Source organism: Brachycentrus maculatus, unplaced genomic scaffold (assembly GCF_059751285.1).
Source record: "Brachycentrus maculatus isolate JH-2025_06_01 unplaced genomic scaffold, ASM5975128v1 h1tg000241l, whole genome shotgun sequence".
NCBI classification, from domain to species: domain Eukaryota; kingdom Metazoa; phylum Arthropoda; class Insecta; order Trichoptera; family Brachycentridae; genus Brachycentrus; species Brachycentrus maculatus.
In genome coordinates this window covers 711359-731183 of record NW_028280992.1, presented here as the reverse complement: position 1 = coordinate 731183, position 19825 = coordinate 711359, and the positions used below count along the sequence as shown (strand labels likewise).

At 33.8% G+C, this 19825-nt stretch overlaps 1 protein-coding gene across 7 annotated transcripts; it reads right to left on the bottom strand.

Annotated features, from left to right (window-relative positions):
* Positions 1 to 2379: 2379 nt before the first annotated feature.
* Positions 2380 to 19189, bottom strand: LOC148306458 (ornithine aminotransferase, mitochondrial-like). Of its 7 annotated transcripts, none has more exons than XM_088264981.1 (8): positions 13711 to 13804; positions 11658 to 12570; positions 9992 to 10164; positions 8121 to 8345; positions 6943 to 7166; positions 5895 to 6195; positions 5034 to 5237; positions 2380 to 3490 (listed from the first exon to the last, which is right to left on the bottom strand). In XM_088264981.1, the coding sequence occupies exons 3-8, from the start codon at positions 10140 to 10142 to the stop codon at positions 3327 to 3329; spliced, it is 1269 nt and encodes a 422-aa protein (XP_088121107.1). In that variant the 5' UTR covers positions 10143 to 10164; positions 11658 to 12570; positions 13711 to 13804; the 3' UTR covers positions 2380 to 3326. The 7 variants fall into 7 exon arrangements, with proteins under 7 accessions (XP_088121107.1, XP_088121106.1, XP_088121109.1 ...); XM_088264980.1 differs by having other exon boundaries at positions 12413 to 12570; XM_088264983.1 differs by lacking the exons at positions 11658 to 12570; positions 13711 to 13804 and adding an exon at positions 19069 to 19189.
* Between the last annotated feature and the right edge of the window lie 636 nt (positions 19190 to 19825).

Sequence of the window (19825 nt, the reverse complement as noted above, 5' to 3'; positions counted from 1 at the left end):
ATTATTATATTATTACATTAAACATAAAATAAAGTTATTATTTTTATTACAATAAGCATAAAAAAACGATTATTATTATTACATTAAACATAACACAAAATTATTACTAATATTAAAATAAACATTAAACAAGATCATAATTATTATTATTACATTAAACATAAAATAAAGTTATTATTTTTATTACAATAAGCATAAAACAAAATTATGATTATTATATTATTACATTAAACATAAAATAAAGTTATTATTTTTATTACAATAAACATAAAATAATAATAATCTTATTATTATATTTAACATTAAAAAAAAATTTTCACAATAAACACAAAACATAATTATTATTTTGATTATTATTATTACAATAAACGTAAAGTAAGATTATTATTATTACAATAAACCGTCTCCGTAGTGTAATGGTCAGCACGCTCGGCTACCGTTCTGGAGGTCCCGGGCTCAATTCCCAGGGGGGTCAAATAAATATAAGTGATTTTTTCACTATAATATTTATTCAATACTACCCTGGACTGATACTTGAAGCGGGGGGCTGATCATCTTTCCTTTACGTGTAAACGATCAAGATAACACTGTGTTTATATGAAACAGTGCCCTATGCACCATTGGGGTGCGGATAAGGGTTTTATTATTATTACTATAAACATAAAACAATTATTATTATTATGATTACAATAAATAGACAACAAAATTAAATATTATAACTTAATTTTTCTTCAATCCCTCATCCGCACCTGATGGTGCATAGGGCACCGCATCATATAAACGCAGTGTTATCTTGATCGTTAACACATGAAGGAAAGAGGAGCCCTCGGCTTCAGGTACGAGGTAGAGGCGGACGAAATTATATAATATTGTAATTGTATTAATAGTAAATATGTGTATCTTTGAAACCGGTTCTAATGTAAATGGGTACTTACTTTGCATTTTAGATGATGACTTCTCTCTCTGTTGTAAAGATATATATAAAATAAAAATTTTGGGTAGTGTGGTTGTCAATCATGGTTAGAATGGTGAATATTGCATGTGTATAAAGTGATCACTCAAAGCAGCCTCTGACGTGTCGCAACCCCTGTAAATAATACCCAGACTTCCATCTTCTTCTTCATCTATGTTCATCAGTCAATAAGAGATCAATTACAGATATTTATCAGTCAATCTACTGTATAATTGTTTTTTTATTACCCTTGTGAAAAATGATATCATTTTCCATATGTGGTATAAGACTTTAGATGTGACCTTTGATGACTTACTTTTAAGACAGCTTACCAGAGGTGGGCTGCAGGGGGCTCGGAGGGGCTCGCGCGATCCCCTTGTTAAATTTGACTTGGGCCAGCGAGCCCCTTGTTAAATTAAGAGAAATCAATATTTTCTGATTAAATCAGTAATCTTCCATAAAAAGTCATTTTGTCATTTGATGTACATATTAAGTATATTCTCTTATTTTTAATTATTATGTATTTTGGATATTTAATACAAAATCATACCCTCCCCCTCCCCCACCCCCTTCGCCCTCCACCCGCGAGCCCATTGTTTAAAAATTGTCAATCTACCCCTGCGGCTGACCCCTTATTACTGCATAGGCCGCTGCATCTAATGCAATGATGTAATACACTTATATTTATTTTGAACACCTTGGAAATCGAACCCGGGACCTTCAGTGTGGTAGCCAAAGGTTCTACTGCACTATGGAGGCGGACAACTCTTCACAACTATCAGTCGTGAGTCACAACTAAGGCTTATTTTACACTTAGGCTTTACCAGGATAATATGGTTTCGTCACGAATTTTATTAAACTTCATGAGTAATTACTTACAATTTAATTACAACATTTTGAGTGTGTCTAAAGACTTGTGAACAAGTATTTGGACACACTCAAAATGTTGTAAATAAATTATCTGGTGAAATTATAAGCTTAAATAATAAAAATGAAAATGATATTTTCTGGCGTTTCTCATTTGTGTGATAATAATCCAGGATTCGGACCTCACATACTAATAAAAGAGTTTCTGCTCAATAAAAAGCTTCTTTTCATCTCACCAATAGATGTCTCTAGTGATTCAAGAATAATGTTTCAAAATTGGTTCATATATATAGAACTTCCAAGAATTTGAGTAGTGTGGTTGTCAATAATGGGTAGAATAGGTGAATGTTACATGTGTATAAAGTGATCACCAGCCTATGACGGTCGTCAGCCCCGTAAATGCCCAGAATTCCATATTCTTCTTCATCTTTCATGATATGTCAAAAAATAATACTTACAATTTAATTATCTTTTTCCATATGTTCCAGGTCAGTAAGTAAGCATTATATAAAACACTACATATGTACATTTAAATACTAATAAACATGTGAATAAAACACAAAATAAAATATAAAATCTTGTTTATTTAGTTAGGTATGTTAAATCAATGGACCGTGAGAAGGATAACCATTTCCATATGAAAATAGCTTAATAAAGATTAGAGACTTTCTTCTGTCTATTTGAGACGAATCCTTCAGTTTTTCAGACACACCGAGAGAGGAAACTATAACAGCATTGAAAATTTAATGGTTATGAGAGAGGTACAAGGTAGTAGAAGAGAGGAAGATCCCCACTAGATGGACTTACCCAATTAAGCCGGGATAATCAATATCCAGCAACTTAATTTTCTTTAAATCCAGGTAATATTTAACATGTAAAGGGCAATAAATGGGTCGAAAAAGCCCATACTAGAGAAATTTCGAAGTCATTAGAAAAGACCTACATCCAGCAGTGGAGAGACGGCTGATAAAGAAGAAGAAGAACATTTAATGACATTTTTTGCTTAAAACAATGTATATTGAAAAAATAAATATTTCTTCTAAACAAATAAGAAAAATTTGAAAAGAAAAAAGTTATAGGAAGGTACGAAGTTAAAAAAATAAATTTATTTGCCAAATTCCAATATATGTATATTCTAAAAACAAATTGTGCGCGGTAACCACGTGCGGCTTCTTGCGCAGCCGGTCATGTACTAACTTTGCAAATTTGAGACTACATCCTTAAGGCTGCCACAAAGTCATCAGTGATTGGAGCGATGCGGATGGCGGGTTTTAAAATAAGTGGAGGGGAACTATACAAAATGTTCAAGGAGAAGAAGAGAGGATGGTTGAGACCATCAACAATGAGGACAGTACAGAGAAATTAAATGAATCGTTGCTTTGCTAGTCTCTCAAAAAGCTAGTTAACGAAACCATTAGAATTACCGTTGAACACAACTGTACAGTAAAAAAATAGCGAGTGTTCTCTTATACATATTATTTTTGTTATAAAACTCATTCCAATCGTTTCAAACTGCCTTAATAGTAGCTTCCATGGCGTCCATCGCCTCATTCATCTCTGTTCTCGTGATGACCAGTGGAGGAGACAGCCGGAGAGCTTTCCCATGGGCGACTTTTGTGAGAAGTCCAGCCTTCATTAAACGGAGACTGAGTTCCCAAGGATCTATGGCATCTGAAAAATATATTAATTCATTAATATCTAAAAAAAACTAACTAAACTAACTAACCATCACAGGCAGAGAAAATACAACGCCACATCTATCTGTCTTTGCAAACAATCTTTGCCTCTTTCACGTTCATGCATCTCCTCATACATCTTCTTCAAGCTAGGACACAAAATGCCGAACCCTCTTCTAGTGGAACGGAAGGTCTGTTGACGACAGTCAACAGTCCGCCTTCTCCTGAGGATTTTTATGTGGTTTCCTCCCAGCAATGAGCAAATGCTGAGAGAAGTTCCTGATTAGCCTGCACAAGATTATCCCTCTTGTTCCCAACACAGGTTGAAATAAAAATACAGTTATTTAGTTAGAAGAAACAAAAATCCACTAAATGATCTGAAAACCTTGTACATAATAAGCAAGGTAAATAATAAATGCAATTCCCATCTAAAAAAATACATCTTCTCAATCGTGGATTGGTTTGCAGCAACAAATGACACCTCCTTTGCCATTCCAGTCTATCAAGCGCCACCCTCTTCAGCTCCTCATACGTTAAACAGCCCATATCCTTGTACAAGTCGCAAAGCTATTCGCGGCGTGGGCGTCTTCTGGTGTTAGTTCTCTCGATCATTCCCTCTATTATCAGATGCAGGTACCTCATACATATCCGCCGATTATTCGAAACTTCTGACCTGACCACACCCAAGTATTTGAAACACTTGATCATGCCAAGTTTTCCTCGGTCTTCCACATTTGCCTCATAAATTTGTTTACTATTCTTTATTCACTCATTCCATTTACATACCCAAACCATCTCAACACACTTTTCTTAGTTTTATCCATAATCCTTATCTCAGCCTTGCTTTCTTTCTATAAGGAAAGATATATATAAATCACCATTCAAACATCTGTTATACAATGTTTTGCAATACATTTGTCTGAGAGAATGCATTTTGACAAATCATCATTTTCTCTACTAATTACCAATGCTCAGGGCCCACGACTGTTTCTAGGAATCAAACCGGGGACTTCTAACATGGTAGCCAAACCACTACACTGCAGAGGCGTGCAATCTATGTATATAAGCAGAAAAACAGTACCTACTACTGCCTACGCTGATTAAAAACTCTGTGCACGCCACTATGCGTATATAAATACAAATAAATACGGAAGAAGTGTTGATAGCGAAAAACATGTGCGAAGGAGATTGTTCTAGATTTCAGCTTCTTAAAATTATAAATACTCAAATTGCGATAATTCATATGTCAATCCATATAATGAGAGATTATGCATTATAAACTTTACAATCATGTTCATTATGTTATCGTTCTGAATATAATGCAATTATTAATTGCACACTATTAAAATGAGGATTAACTTTTTCGATAAATTTATTACATGATTCATTTAGTAGATAAAAAAAGAGATAGATGCACGTCAGGCAGTTGTATAAAGAAGATAGCGCAATGAAAAGTATGTATGTCGTATACCTGAAAAAATAATCCATTGCAGCCACTTGTTTCTTATGACAATATATTCGCCCCCGGGGTATCTTACCTGTATTTACGTCAATGGCGTTCATGAGTCCTTTGCCTCTAACGTCTGTTATTACATTTCCCTTCATGGCTTGCAGCCTCTCCCTCATCAGTTCACCCATAGTGAAAGAATTGAATGAAAGATTTTCGTCTTCCAAGACTTGTAACCCGGCCATTGCTACCCTGCATCCTAGAGGGTTCCCTCCAAATGTGGATCCGTGAGTTCCTAAAAATTCCAAGTTTTTTAGTTAAATAAATACACAAGAGTTACTATATACTCAGTAGTTTTTCCAAATGTTTCTTTGAGCTTAAGTCAACATCTCAAAGTCTCAGAGCAACTGATCTACATTTTATGGCCGGCACACACTCAAGAATGACTTCACAAATGAATATTATACTATAGACCACCCGGTATTTTCAAAATTGCAACTTGGCAACATGGATACAGTGAAAATTGCCAATCTGGCGACATTAGAGAAAGGTCGCTTCACTTTAAGCCGCTATGATTAAATTCTTAACAAAAATAATGAAAACCGACAATGAACGGTTTGCTACAAAATGGATGGCAGATACTGAAGACAATATAAAATGATAGAGACAAAATGGATTATGTATCGTGAGCCATATGCACTCGTGAAAGCATGTAAGATGAATTGCATACATCTTTTATATTTGAAAATTGCTGTTTTTGTCAAATTAATGGGGAGTTAACCTAGTCAACTCGGTAGTCAGTGGTGGTTGGAGCGCTACGTGCAGCGCAGTCAAGGGATAACTGGAGAAGAGTCATTGCTTCTACAAGGGTCACAACCCTCAGTAATGAGGAGTAAGAGGGAGAAGATGAACCTAGTTAGTCAGACAATGTAATTGCAAAGAACTGAATTACCTGGAGTGATTACATTCATGACTGGATCATCAGCAAGAACTGTGGACACGGGATACAAGCCACCAGCTAAGGACTTGCCCAACACCAGAAGATCAGGTCGAACTCCTTCATAATCCACGCACAGCCTCTTCCCAGTCCTTCCCAAGCCAGTCTGTACCTCGTCAGCTATCCAAAGGACATTATTTTTAGTGCAGAGATCGCGGACAGCTTTGAGGTACCCATCGTCAGGAACAAGGACACCGGCTTCTCCCTGAATCGGCTCAACCATGAAGGCGCATACGTTGGGGTTTTTCAGGGCTATCTAAATGTAGCAACAAAAAAGTGCAATTGCATTAAAATTTCTCCATTCCCAACGTGCTTTGCAGGCAGTGGCGCGAACAGAGAATTAATAAGCGTAGGCAGTAGAGGTAGGTAGTAAGGTAAGCTAGGTACTACTTACTAGCTTCCTTTACATCCATGGATCTGGTAATACATGTCCTCCGGTTACGGTTAAAAACATGGTTTGTTCAGTAAGTAAAACATATAACTGATTATGATGTATCATCAATAGATGGCGTTGGTAGTCCAAATCCTGACATAATCTGTAAATATTGGAGAAATAATCACTACATCCCAAACGTGGGGCCACACGCTACCTGACTTGGTATTTTATGGCCCCTGGCTTGGTATTTTATGGCCCCTGGCTTGGTATTTTTGGGTGGTATGCACAAAGAGGTTAAGAGAAGAAACAAACTAATTAGCATTGAGTTTTTTTTTGTAAAATCAACATGGAAAGATATCGTAGTCATACAGGAGAAAGTGACCAACTAACAAAATGTAAAATGTTCAGAAGGGCCATTTACTTTTGCTTGGCAAGAAAATAGAAATCAATGCAGTTAGTCATTTTTAACAAGTCAATATAATGTACTTCATGTTTAAAATCGCTTTGGGATTTTTTCAGGACAATATAAAGCTAGTAAGATATCAAATAGTCAATAATCACGTTTTTGTACAAAATGCACTTGGTCACTTTCTCCTGTATGACTACGATATATAGAAATTCTCTCACCTCTAGCAATTTCAGATCATTATATGGCACCAAATCAAACCCTGGCATCAGCGGCTGATATCCTTCGTAGCTCTCTGGATCCGTGGACGAAGAGACTGCAGCTAAGGATCTGCCCCAGAAGTTTCCTTCAGCAAAAACGATCACCGCTTTTCCACTTTCAATCTTCTTCACGTTGTACGCCCACTTCCTGGCAATCTTGCACGCGGATTCGCAAGCCTCGACACCTGTGGATTACAAAAATACATTATTCTTCTTCTGTGCGTGTCTTTTGAGGTCCCCCTGATGTCGACTATCACTTAAGAGTAATTGTCCTTGTCTCGGGCAGCTCTAAACAGCGCCTCGACGGTTCTGATCATAAGCTGGTTTAAATGATCACTTTATATACGTGTAACATTTTCCATTCACCCATGATTGGCGACCACACTACTCCAATGTCGAAAAGATGTATATCCTTCAATTGACAACTTTTTTCACATGCAAGTTAATCAGCACCATCTAGGTTAAGTTGTTTCATATTCTTCTTCATCTATGTTGATATATCAATATAAAAAATATATAACTCCTGAGTGGAAAACCCAGATTTGAACACACTCATAATATTGGAATCCATTTTGATTTACACATTTGAAATTTAAGTTTTACTTGGTAAATACCACTATTTCTTAAAATCTATTATGGCATATGTTTCGATGGATTCCGCATCATTTTTAAACACCATATGTTTTACGAGTTTATCGAAACACATGTCACAATAGATTTTAAGAGATAGTGGTATTTACCAAGTAGAACTTAGAAATTAAAAATGAATAGATATTACCACAAAGCAGGATCAATTAGCACGTTAACTGCCATGGTAATTTCAGAAAGCCGCTCTAAAAAGCCTTTAAAAATATTGTTTTACTTCTTGATTTTTAATAAAAAAATTAATAATTTTATTTTCAGTTGATTTATTAATAAATTTTCTATTCACGTAAGCCAGCATTGACTTTTCCCATACGCCATCTATCCATATTAGCACTGATATACTAGGAAGTTTATCGTAGCTGCACGAATGTGGCAAGTAAACACAGTACAAGATAACTCGTAGTAAGCGTCCTAACAAAGAATGCAATCTACGAGTTATCTCGCAGTTAGCAGTCAACGTGTTAATGAAATGAAAACATTCGTATCGTGCTAACCTGAGTTCATAGGCAGCATCTTTTGATAGCCAAACAGCTTGCAAATCATCTCGGCGAACTCTCCCAGGACGTCGGTGTGGAAGGCCCGGGAGGTGTGGTGCAGGACCTGCATCTGCTTGACCATGGCTTCCATGATGCGCGGGTGGCAGTGCCCGTGGTTGGTGGCGGAGTAGCCGCTCAGGAAGTCCCAGTACTTCTTGCCCTCCACGTCCCAGGCATAGACCCCTGCAAAAATAAACATCCGTATAAATAAAAATGGTAAAGGTGGAGACTGACTGGAGCTGCCGCCAGTTTACAATGTGCCTAATGGATAACTGTTACTTTTTCTGCAGCCTTTTTGGGATGGTATTGTTACTTTTTCTCAGTTTATATTGCATTTCTCTTCTGCTTTAGTTTTTATGTCAAAATGTCTAAAGGTGGAGACTGACCGGAGCATTTCGTCGTAACATAACGTCGTAACATCGCTCGTGGCGAGCATCACCGAGCATCCGAAACTATGGATGGAGCGCTCAGCTCGCTGTACCGACTCCCTGAATGCTCGCATCGTAACGTGTTACGTTACGACGAAATTCTCCGGTCAGTCTACACCTTAATATTTCATATTATTTTTGACATCTCAACATAGGTGAAGAAGTAACAACGCTCGCGGCGAGCATCACCAAGCATCCGAAACTATGGATGGAGCGCTCGGCTCGCTGTACTGACTGCCTGAATGCTCGCATCGTAATGTGTTACGTTACGACGAAATGCTCTGGTCAGTCTCCATCTTAATGTTTCATATCATTTTTTGACATCTCAACATAGATGAAGAAGAATATGGAAGTCTGGGCATTTACAGAGCTTACGACTCTCATAGGCTGGTTTAAGTGGTCACTTTACACACGGGTACCATCAACCAATTCTACCCATGATTGACAACCACACTACTTATTTCTTGAAATTTCTAAATATATACATATTTCCAATTTCGAAACATTGTACTTGAATCACTAAAATTTCACTAAAGACATCTATTGGTGAGATGGAAGAAGCATTTTATTGAACAGAAATCCTTTCATTTGTATGTGAGGTCCGAATCCTGGATTATAATCCAGTAAATGCCCAGACTTCCATATTCTTCTTCATCCACGTTGAGATGTCAAAAAAATAATGTAAAAAATAACTCCTATAATTGGAGACAATCCAGATTTGTGAAGTATTTGGACACACTCAAAATGTAAGTAATTCACAAGTAATTCACCAATTGCTTTGAAATTTGACACAGCTTTGAATTTGTACACTGATTGGCATGATTAGATTGAAATGATCAAATCTAGTAAAGAGTTACTTTAAAGAAGTCGTTATTTAATTTAATCACCTGCTTCTAATTTTATATGAACATCTCAGAACAAAGACTCGACTCATAGTATGGTATCTTGTTACTAACTCATTTACCATCATAGTGTTACAATTGAGTAGTCCACTTGCAAACCATTATATTACTCGCAGATACTTGCGGAAATTCACCACAGAAGCTCTAAAGCTTCACAAGAAACAAATAAGGATCCTAACCAGGACCTTGACAGGACACTGCAGACTGAAGAAACACATGACAAAAATTGGACTACATGACTCCCCAGTCAGCAAATTTTGTATGGAGGATAACGAAATACACATCCACATTCTCTATAATTGTGATGTACTCGCTCGCAAGCAAAGTCACATCCTTGGATGACCACTACTAGACTCCGAGAAGGTGAAGCTATTACCACCAAGACAGGTTGTGAGCTACATGACTCATGTAGGCCTTGAGAGTGAGCTATGATACAGAGGGAGGTCACAATATATGGTCGCAGTGAGATATAGGATGCAAGTATCTTGTGTAGCCTCACCTTTTCCTTTGCAAAGCGCTACGGGCAAAGGATGATAGTTGTGGCAGCTGTATTTCTCCTCCTTCTTGATGACTTCAGAAGTTGTTGTACTTTTCGAACGAACGGAAGTCTTCAAGACATGCGCACCCCTGGAGGAGACCCGTGAGAGCATCTTGCAGATATGATGAGGGTATCTGAAACAAGAAAGTTACTTGGAATAGAGTTATGAAGCAAAAATTACATTTAGCATAAAAAAATAATAAATTAAATAAATTAAATAGAAATAACACGCAAAACCTATGTTTTAAGAGGCTTGTCTGTAGGTAGGATAGTAAGGATATGGAAGATAAATGTGAAAAATACATTACAAATATCCAGAAGATTTTATCATTTTGATAAACTTTAAACATGTCCTAAAACTCCTTTCCAAAACGGCATAAATCAAAAATCATAAATTTTCAGTTGTGCATGTTTTCGGAATGTCCAAAAAATGTACTATTTTCCAGCAAAAGTGGCATATTTTTAACTTAATATTTACCCGCTACAGGGCAGAAAGAGTTGTTTTTGCATTTTGAAGAAAAGGTATTGTTTAATTATTTTTTTAAACATAATAAATATTTTTCAAATGGAGAAAAAACCCTCAGGTTTTACCTAAAAAGATATGTTGCACAGTAAAAAGGTCAATACGTGGCTTGATATTTATTTTTAATACATCGATTATATTTTTAAACTTTAAAAACAATCTCCTGAAAAATCAAGTTTTTTTATAAATGACGTTGTTGAAAGGAGTGAGCGATGTGTCATCATATTGTAAATTTGAACAGGATAAAAGGGATGCGACCATACTTTATTCCAGTATACTCTCACAATAGCAAAGGAGAACTTCCTAAATAACTTAATACAGGCAGTACCACCCATTTCCACCCTTCTTTGTGATCTGAATTCTAGAATTGAGGCCATAATTCCTAAGTTTAGTATCTTTTAAATATTTATTTGATTATTTTGTTTATAAATAAAAATAAGACTTGATACTGGCAGAAACATTCTTTCACTGGGTGACTGTCAAACAATTATAAAAATAAAAATAAAAGTTCAATTTTGTTTTCATTGTAAATAAATATCAGTACCTACCTGTGCTATATTTCATGAACTGTCTCTGGAGTATTTGCTTTTCGATTGCTTGATTCAATCAAAGAAAAATACAATTCATTAGAACTTTTTTTCATATAAAAAAAATGGAAAACCCATGGCTCTATTGACTAGTGTTAAAATATTTAATTATATTTTGTTTTCAAGAATTTTTCTGAAATTCATGAATGAGAAAACGTTAATAAATGAACATTGATATAAACAATTCTTAAATTCTAAATAAAAATCACCCAGCTAAGAATCAACAAAATTTGCATATTTTTCACATCACCCATTATATCTCCTTCAACGCGATTTTATACCACAAACGTCACAATAATCAAGCCATTTGCAATAATAAATAAAATATTATTTTACTTTATTAAAACTTGGAATAAATAATCTTAATAATTGAGTAGGTACTTAAATAAATTAAACAATATGTTTTACTTTAAAGTAGCAAGAACTGTGCATTTTGGAATGATGTTATCATGTGTTAAATTTTAAAATGACAGTTGTACAATATGTCAACAACAAAATCAATAAACAACACACTCACCTGTTCCTTGGATTTCTCGAGATAATGACAGTAAAACTTCTACTTGAACTATTTAAATACACTCGTCGTAAGTGGTTTTATGTGAATTACGAATCACCCAAAGCAATAATAATTACGATATAATGAAGTGGTTTACGAGAATGCTACATTATTTTCACTAACTATAGCACTAAACTGACTAAACCCGTTGTATAATCAATGAATCGTATTCTAGAATATATTTAGCAGTGTTTTTTAGTCGATTTTTATAGTAAATATTTACAAAATATATTTTTTAAACCTAGTACGAAATGATTGACATAATTTGAATAGCGACCAATACGCCAAACATGATTTTGAAAAAGTACCAAATTTTTGACATACCTACTATCCATGCCAATAAACATTTTTTTTCAAATCGGTGCTACAACAAATTAATTTTAAAGATTAGATTCTTTTATTTAATAATATTTTCTACAGTATTAGAATTCTATTGGATGCTTTATTTTCATCAACGGTTTTTTTTAAATAAAGTAAAAAACCATATTTAATTTTAATCTAATTTATAAAACGACTTTTTTTAACAACATAATTTCTCAAGGGAGTTTAAAATTTGCATATTAACTGTATTTTTACTATGCAGTGGCGTACATTCCATACAGGCATATAAGCAATGCCTGCCCTAATTTAATGGGGAAAATATGGAAAGCTGTGATAGTAAACGAAATAAAAAATTTAACTATTTATTTGGAAGAATAAAATAGGTGTCGGAAGACCTCAAAAATTATGGTCCGACGACAAAGCCGCTGTAGGGGGTAGAAACTGACTGCAAACCACAGACTAACTAATTTATATACCTACTGCAAACAGCAACCGAGCGAAGGAAATGGAAGGATACAGAAGAGACCCATATCCAGCAGTGGAAAACAGAAGGCTAGAGAAGAAGAATAACCATTTATTCGTTATGAAACTACAAGTTCTCTTTCAACAAGAAAATCGAATTTCGCCAAATGCAAAATAAATAATAATAAATAAATTGAAGATTTTTTTTTCAATTGGCCTGATTTTTTTGCGATGTATTTGTCGGGTTGTGGTCCCGTGGTTAGTGTCGCGGACTCTTAAGTCAGAGTTTCTCGGTTCGAATCTACTCTACCACAATTTGATACCTATTTCAAATAATGAGCCGCTTAGGCTCACAGAAACAGTATGAAATTGAAATATTTGTGTAAATAATAGACACAACAAATATATTTATCTTTTTGTTTAAATATATTTCATATAAATAACACTTTCCCTATCCTTCGCACTTTACAAACAAGCCTCTAAAATAAAGGCTTTGTGGGCTATTTCTGTTTTTTTTTCTGTAGGTTTTGTCTTTTGATTGCTTTAATTTTTATTTTTATTATAATTCTTAATATAACAGAGCATTATTACAAAATAAACTTTAACGTAATTGTTTAACCAATCCCCGCGGCTGATTCTTGCTAATTATTTCAAATGACTTAATCGATACTTTTAATTGACTGGTAATACGATTTTAATGAAATCACAAACATAATTCTCGTGGGAACTTTTTTTACTAGGTTAATATTTTATGTACCACTAGCTGTACTCGACCACGCGTGCTGTAGCTTAGTCTGGTTAGAGGAAAAGAAAGAATACAGTAGAACCAAAACTTATAAAAACACGCGCGTGTTTGAAACCACGTTGTGTTAGTTCACAATGGTTTTTAAGGCCCAATATACGATAAATCGCAACTTTATTTTCTCTAGACCCAGGGAAAATATGACATAAATGAATTTTTTTGCTTAAAATACCGTTTTTGTATCGAAAAAATAAGTTCTTCGAAATAAATATATGGTTTTGAAAAGAAAAGAGCTTTAAAAAGGTAAGGCAAAAAACGGAGGGCGTTTGCGTTCTGAATTTGAACTTTCTAACCTTAAGTAATACAAATATTAAAATTTATGAAACAACAAGACAATCGAAAGCATTAAAAATGCTAAGTAACAACAGTGTCAATAAGCATGCTGTCCGCCACCAGCAATTTCTACAGTCAATCATATTATGCACTTACTTGAGGATCTATCGGTTTTTCAAAAGTAGCTTTTACAAAATTAACTTAGAAAATCGTATTTTTGTATTATCCCTTGCATTCCGTTTTTCACTTTGTATGTGACCAAATCAAGTTTACTTATAAATGCACTATCTGCATAATCTTATTGCACATTTTTCTTTCCGTCATAAATATTCAAGACGATTTGTTGACACAAATGTGCAAATTCGCATACATGCAGTTGTTTTGCATCTGTGGTGCGCGGAGAGTTGGTGATATGTTTAACACGTATACACATATATTCTTCTTCTTCTTCTTCTGGCCCCTGTTCGCGTCAAAGTGTCGCATAGGGCACGGCGTTGATCGATGTGGCCTTAAATCGATTTTTGATCATATGAAGGCGCGCCGATCGGTTCTACTCTCCAAAATTTTGGATCTAGATCCAAAGAGTGGAGTAAATTTGATGGAATAAAGATGACGTAGGTAAGCGTGTGTGTGTGTGTGTGTGTATATATATATATATATATATATATATATATATATATATATATATATATATATAGATATATATATATATATATATATATATATATATTATATATATATATATATATATATATATATATATATATATATATATATATATATATATATATATATATATATATATATATATATATATATGTGTGTGTGTGTATGTGTGAGTGGTTTTACATATCCTGAAGGGACTCGTACATATTAGCAGTTACACACATTAGCATATGGGAACATACTGTGTTACCACATGTGACGCTGACGTTTGTAGAATATGACGGATTTATTAAGTATGTGTTTTCGAACAATGTTTTCTTTTAAAATGACATGTCCAATTTATTGATAATCTACCAATAATTGTATTATATACGTATAACGATAACAAATAGAACTTATCGACGTAAAAACCAGCTTTCCGAGTGGATTCTTGTTTTTGTCTAAAAATAACTTATTTATAAAATTTTATCATTTCTTTATTATCAGCGGATTAATTTATAAGTGGATAAGTTAAAAAATAAACCCATTGATGTGTCTTATATAATATATAAATTCTCAATAAAGTTGATTAGATGTTTTCTTTTACAAATATTGCTGTAATTTATGTATTAGTTTTTTTGCCTCCGTGGTGTATTCGGCTGTCCAAACTCAAAACACAGTAAGGGACATTTTTTTTGTAGTACGTTTTTTTGCATTTTTGGACTAAGTAGATGCTACTTAATCCAAAAATGCAAAAAAAACGTACCACAAAATAAAAAGTCCCTTGCTGTGTTTTAAGTTTTGGACAGCCGTATTGGTAACTACAGTGCTGGAGGTCCCGGGTTCGATTCCCAGGGAGGGGTGAAAATAAATATGAGTTATTTTACACTATAATGTTTATTGAACATTACTCTGGACTGGTCCCTGATGCGCAGGAGTGATCATCTTGCCTTCATGTAAGTAACGATCTAGATAACACTGCGTCATTATGATGCGGTGCCCAATGCACCATTGGGTGCGGATAAGGGTTAGAAGTAAGTTTTTATAATAAATATATCTTATTATCCTTCAAAAATGGCCGACTAGTGGATATTCGTGTAACCTACCGCATGACTATTCAGTGCATCGTTACTTTTTATAACATATTCAAATATTTCAATTAAATGCTACTTTAAAATAAGCTCAAAAGCGTAAAACTTTTGTTGAAAAAAGTGGAGTCGAATCCAGAATTTCTGATTCAGACGTCTACGACCCAGTCTAAAGGATATACTATTGCAAAAAAATACGACAGTGCATAAAGTAATAAGTTAAGCCAGCCAAGGACAAGTCGTAAATCCTGAAAAAGGCCAAAGGCTTCCATATTCTCTTTGATACATCTGTAAAAAGTATTGAATTACCTTACGTCCAAGTGACGTTGAAATCTAGCTACAGCTTATGGAACACCGCTTATCATGGCCCTACTTAGGCTTCAAGTCTTATAGCCTATACCTACTTGTGAGTGGATTTGACCTTTGTGTCTATTTGATGTAATTCATAAGTGAAAATTCTTAGCAAAAAACGCTCGCTGGTTTAATATATCTACTTATAATTTATAATTTTGCGTGTTTATATAGTTTTTAAGAGTTCAAAATACAGTAAAACCCCTTAAAACGTTGAGATAGGTACCGCATTATCAGAGGGAATGTTATAACTGGTTTATTTTTTTTTTTACACATTTTAACCAGCGGAAAATGAGTCTTTTATAATTAAAATACATTTTAAAAACACTAACCCATTTTTTTAAATTACCTAACGTCCAAGTGACTCTGAAATCTAGCTACGGCTTATGCAACACCGTTTTTCATGACTCTACTCAGGCTTCAACTTTTTAACTTTCATAGCCCATGTCTACTCGTGAGTGGATTTACTCTTTATGTTTAAAGTTACTATAATTTCATGTAATTCATGAGTGAAAATTCTAGGCAAAAACACTAACCCCCCCTCCAACGTTCCCATTGATAAACACGGTACCTATCTCAACGTTATAAGGGGGCTTACTTTATTCCTGGTAGATTTTTTTTAAATATCATTTTATGGCTAATGAGTAAAATATGTTAACAACCATTGAAAATTATTTATTTCGAGAATGCAAATACATAAAAATATATCTCCGCTATATATGCTACACATCGCTTGACGACAAAGGCGATCAGGTGATCCATTATCAGCTCGTCACAAGAAGGTGTGTGTACCAGCTGTTTATATTATCAAGTAAAAACATCGTCACATAAGCACACATAATCTCAATGGTACCTACGTACTACAATGTATTTACGTACGCAAACAGTACACTGTCAATTAAATTTATTAGATATTAAAAATAATTTATATTCTACAAATCAAAGAAAAATAAGTAGAAATATTGACGTTATTAGCAAAAAATTACTTCATGTAAAATGAAAATTATTTTGGAGAAAACTATCATATCAAATTGACAACAGCATGGACGCAATTCCATAGAAAATGAAAAAGCTACCGTTTAAAAAAAGCAATTCCATAGAAAATGTTAGCGCTACCGTTAAAAAAAAGGAAATCATAAAAATTTGTACTACAACAAACTACAAGGCTATGAATAAATGATATAAAATGGGAACGAATATTTCTAAAGATTTTTCAAAAATATTTAAGAATAAACTAAAACATTAAGTACTGCAGTGTACATCAAACATGTCTAGAATATGCGATTTTTTTATTAAAATATTTACAAACAATTAGTGTTATTAAGAGTTATAAAGACTCATGCTTTTTGTACCAATAATTATATTATTTACATGAAACGATGATAAATTTAAACTTATCTACGTAAAAATCAGCTTTCCAAGTGGATACTTGTTTTTGTCTAAAAATAATATTGAAATATTCATGATTATTTCATTATATTGAAAGGAGATTATTTAAAAAGCTAATAACGTTGAAATTAAAAGCTGGGAACAGATGCTTTCTTATTTTTTTATTTTTTTTTATTTATATACATTTATTTAAATCACAATTTATACATATTTAGAACTTTTTTTTGCAGAGACCCACCAAATGAAACCAAATTCTTACCACCAATCATTAAAAAAATGTAAGAAAGCCTATTTTCATTTTCATTTTGATTGACATCTTTTAAGATTTTTTTTAAATATTTTAAATTATCATTACTATTAGTATACTGTTATTTATTTTGGTCGTTTGTATTATGGTAATTTTTTATAAAATAAATATGCTATAGTAATATTTATTTTTTAAGTTTATTTTAAATAATGTAAACATAGACCATATAAACCTTAGAGGCTTGCACTCTTTGCTTCAAGGTTTGGAATAAATATAAATACATAAATTAGTATAAAAGTGCATAAAATAATTTCAGCAACTACTGTGTAACTAACGACCGCGAAATTTTTCAAGGAGAAGATAACATTGTATTAATGTAATAAAATTCCATAATTCTCTAATATTAAAATACTTCCAGTTAATCCTCAAGTATTATGTTAAGCCGCCTCCGTAGTGCAGTGGTAAGCGCGTGTATCTTTCGTGCTGGGTAAACTAAATCCAAGTGATTTTTAGTACTAATATTTATATCTAGTCACCCTGGACTAGTATCTGAAGCACAGACTAGTCATCACGCCTTCACGTAATTGACGATTAAGACAACACTGCGTCGATACGATGCAGTCCCCTATGCACCATTGGGTGTAGATGAGTGTCTGAAGGAGAATACATAATTGTATCAATTATCGAATCGAATCGGGTGGTGGTCCCGTGGTGTCGCGTACTCTTAAGTCAGAGTTTCTCGGTTCGAACCCACTCTACCACAATTTGATACCTATTTCTAATAATGAGCCGCTTAGGCTCACAGAAATAGTATGAAATTGAAATATTCGTACAAATAATAAAAACACAAATATTTCACTTTTTAATAATAAAAAAAATCTGATTCCACGATTTTAAGAAGGGAGTCTTGCATTTCACATATTTACCTTCATGGTTTGATAAGTTACACTATTCGTTGTTCTTCTGGCTCATTTCCACATCCATGTGATGCATAAGGCACCACATCGATATCGAAGCGGTATTATATTTTATTTGATGGGATGTAGATGACTTAGGTGAAGGAGCTGGACGTGTGGGGCATTATTACTATATTGGAATGGATATGGAGGAGGAATGTAAGAAAGGATGTAAAACAATCAGAATAGCAGCTAGGGCACTCAGATTTGCATGCTCGTATTCGTACTAGCTTGTGTAACTTAAATACTGCATATATTGTGTGCATCTCCCAAGCACTCTATGATGCATAGAGTACTCCATCGCATTAACGCACATCACATAAATTACGTGAAAAGTTCCGCGCTTCAAATACTAACAAGTCAAGGGTGACAAAAAATTAAAATAACAGTGAAAAATCTCCTACTTATATTTATTTTGACCCGCCTAGACCGGGACTTCCAGCATAGAAACCAAACGCGCTAACCATTGCATTACGAAGGCGGACGACCTACTCTCCTACTGTTAGGTCATTTTGATTAATTAAAAACTGTTCACCATAAAACAACACGTGTTCAATTTACATTTGTCGTATTATAACATTTTATCATTCACCATAATCTCAAATATCGACTTTATTGAAATTAATTATTTTTAAGCAACTTCGAACATCGTCGTGTAATTGTATGTATATAAAATAAAAATAATCTCTAACCTTAAAATGTTAATTCTCTTCTGACAGAATTCTCCTCATGTATAATATGCGATTTACCACCAGTTTTGTTTATTAATTCATTCACTACCATGTTATGTTGTTGTTATTAGTCAAAAATAAATAATCGTCGATTTCACTCACCGTACCTATTTTTAGACGAATGATTTCTCTCAATATTTGCGAAACTCGATAATTCGCAAACATTCGCGAATAGACGAAAATACTATTCGAACCAAGGTCATTATCATCAGTTTTTTACTACTTTCCTAAACCAGGGCTGGGTTTCCATACGGAAATTAATGAGTTAACATCGAAGTGTTAACATTACTTCTACTCGTCAAAAAACAAGCATTCATTAATTTTATTTACAGTATCATTAATTCCCGACAATACTGATCAATCAGTTTCAAAATCGTTCAAAATAAAAGTCTAGAAGAAAAGTTTAAGTTATCTTCACTACATGTTTGCTTTCGGATGGAATTGAAGCCCAGGGCATCGATTACATACGGAAGTAATTTTTTTTATTAAAATAATAGAGAAAAATATTTGTGTTTTTATTATTTACAAAAATACTTCAATTTCATACTACTATTTATTTGAGCCTAAGCGGCTCATTATTAGAAATAGGTATCAAATTGTGGTAGAGTGGGTTCGAACCGAGAAACTTTGACTCAAGAGTCCGCGACAACCCACGGGACCACAACCCAACACTAACTTTAACTTCATTGATTCTCAATTTTAATTCCTCATTTATTTATTTAATATTTACTTTGTGGAATAATGATATAAATGTAAAAATAAAACACTTTGAGAACGGTTTTCGAGTTTATTAATTTTAATAAACTTGTAGTCTTGTTTACATTAATAAACTCAAAGAGTGGTCTTACACAAGTGTTTTTTTTT

What these genes read in the sequence shown, in the direction of transcription:
- LOC148306458 (XM_088264983.1), bottom strand. Translation starts at nt 10,142, where the DNA reads ATGCTCTCACGGGTCTCCTCCAGGGGTGCGCATGTCTTGAAGACTTCC. An exon ending in ATGATCTGAAATTGCTAGAG is followed by an intron (nt 6,196 to 6,942) that starts GTGAGAGAATTT and finishes TGCTACATTTAG; the next exon opens with ATAGCCCTGAAAAACCCCAA. An exon ending in CGCCATTGACGTAAATACAG is followed by an intron (nt 3,491 to 5,033) that starts GTAAGATACCCC and finishes TATATTTTTCAG; the next exon opens with ATGCCATAGATCCTTGGGAA.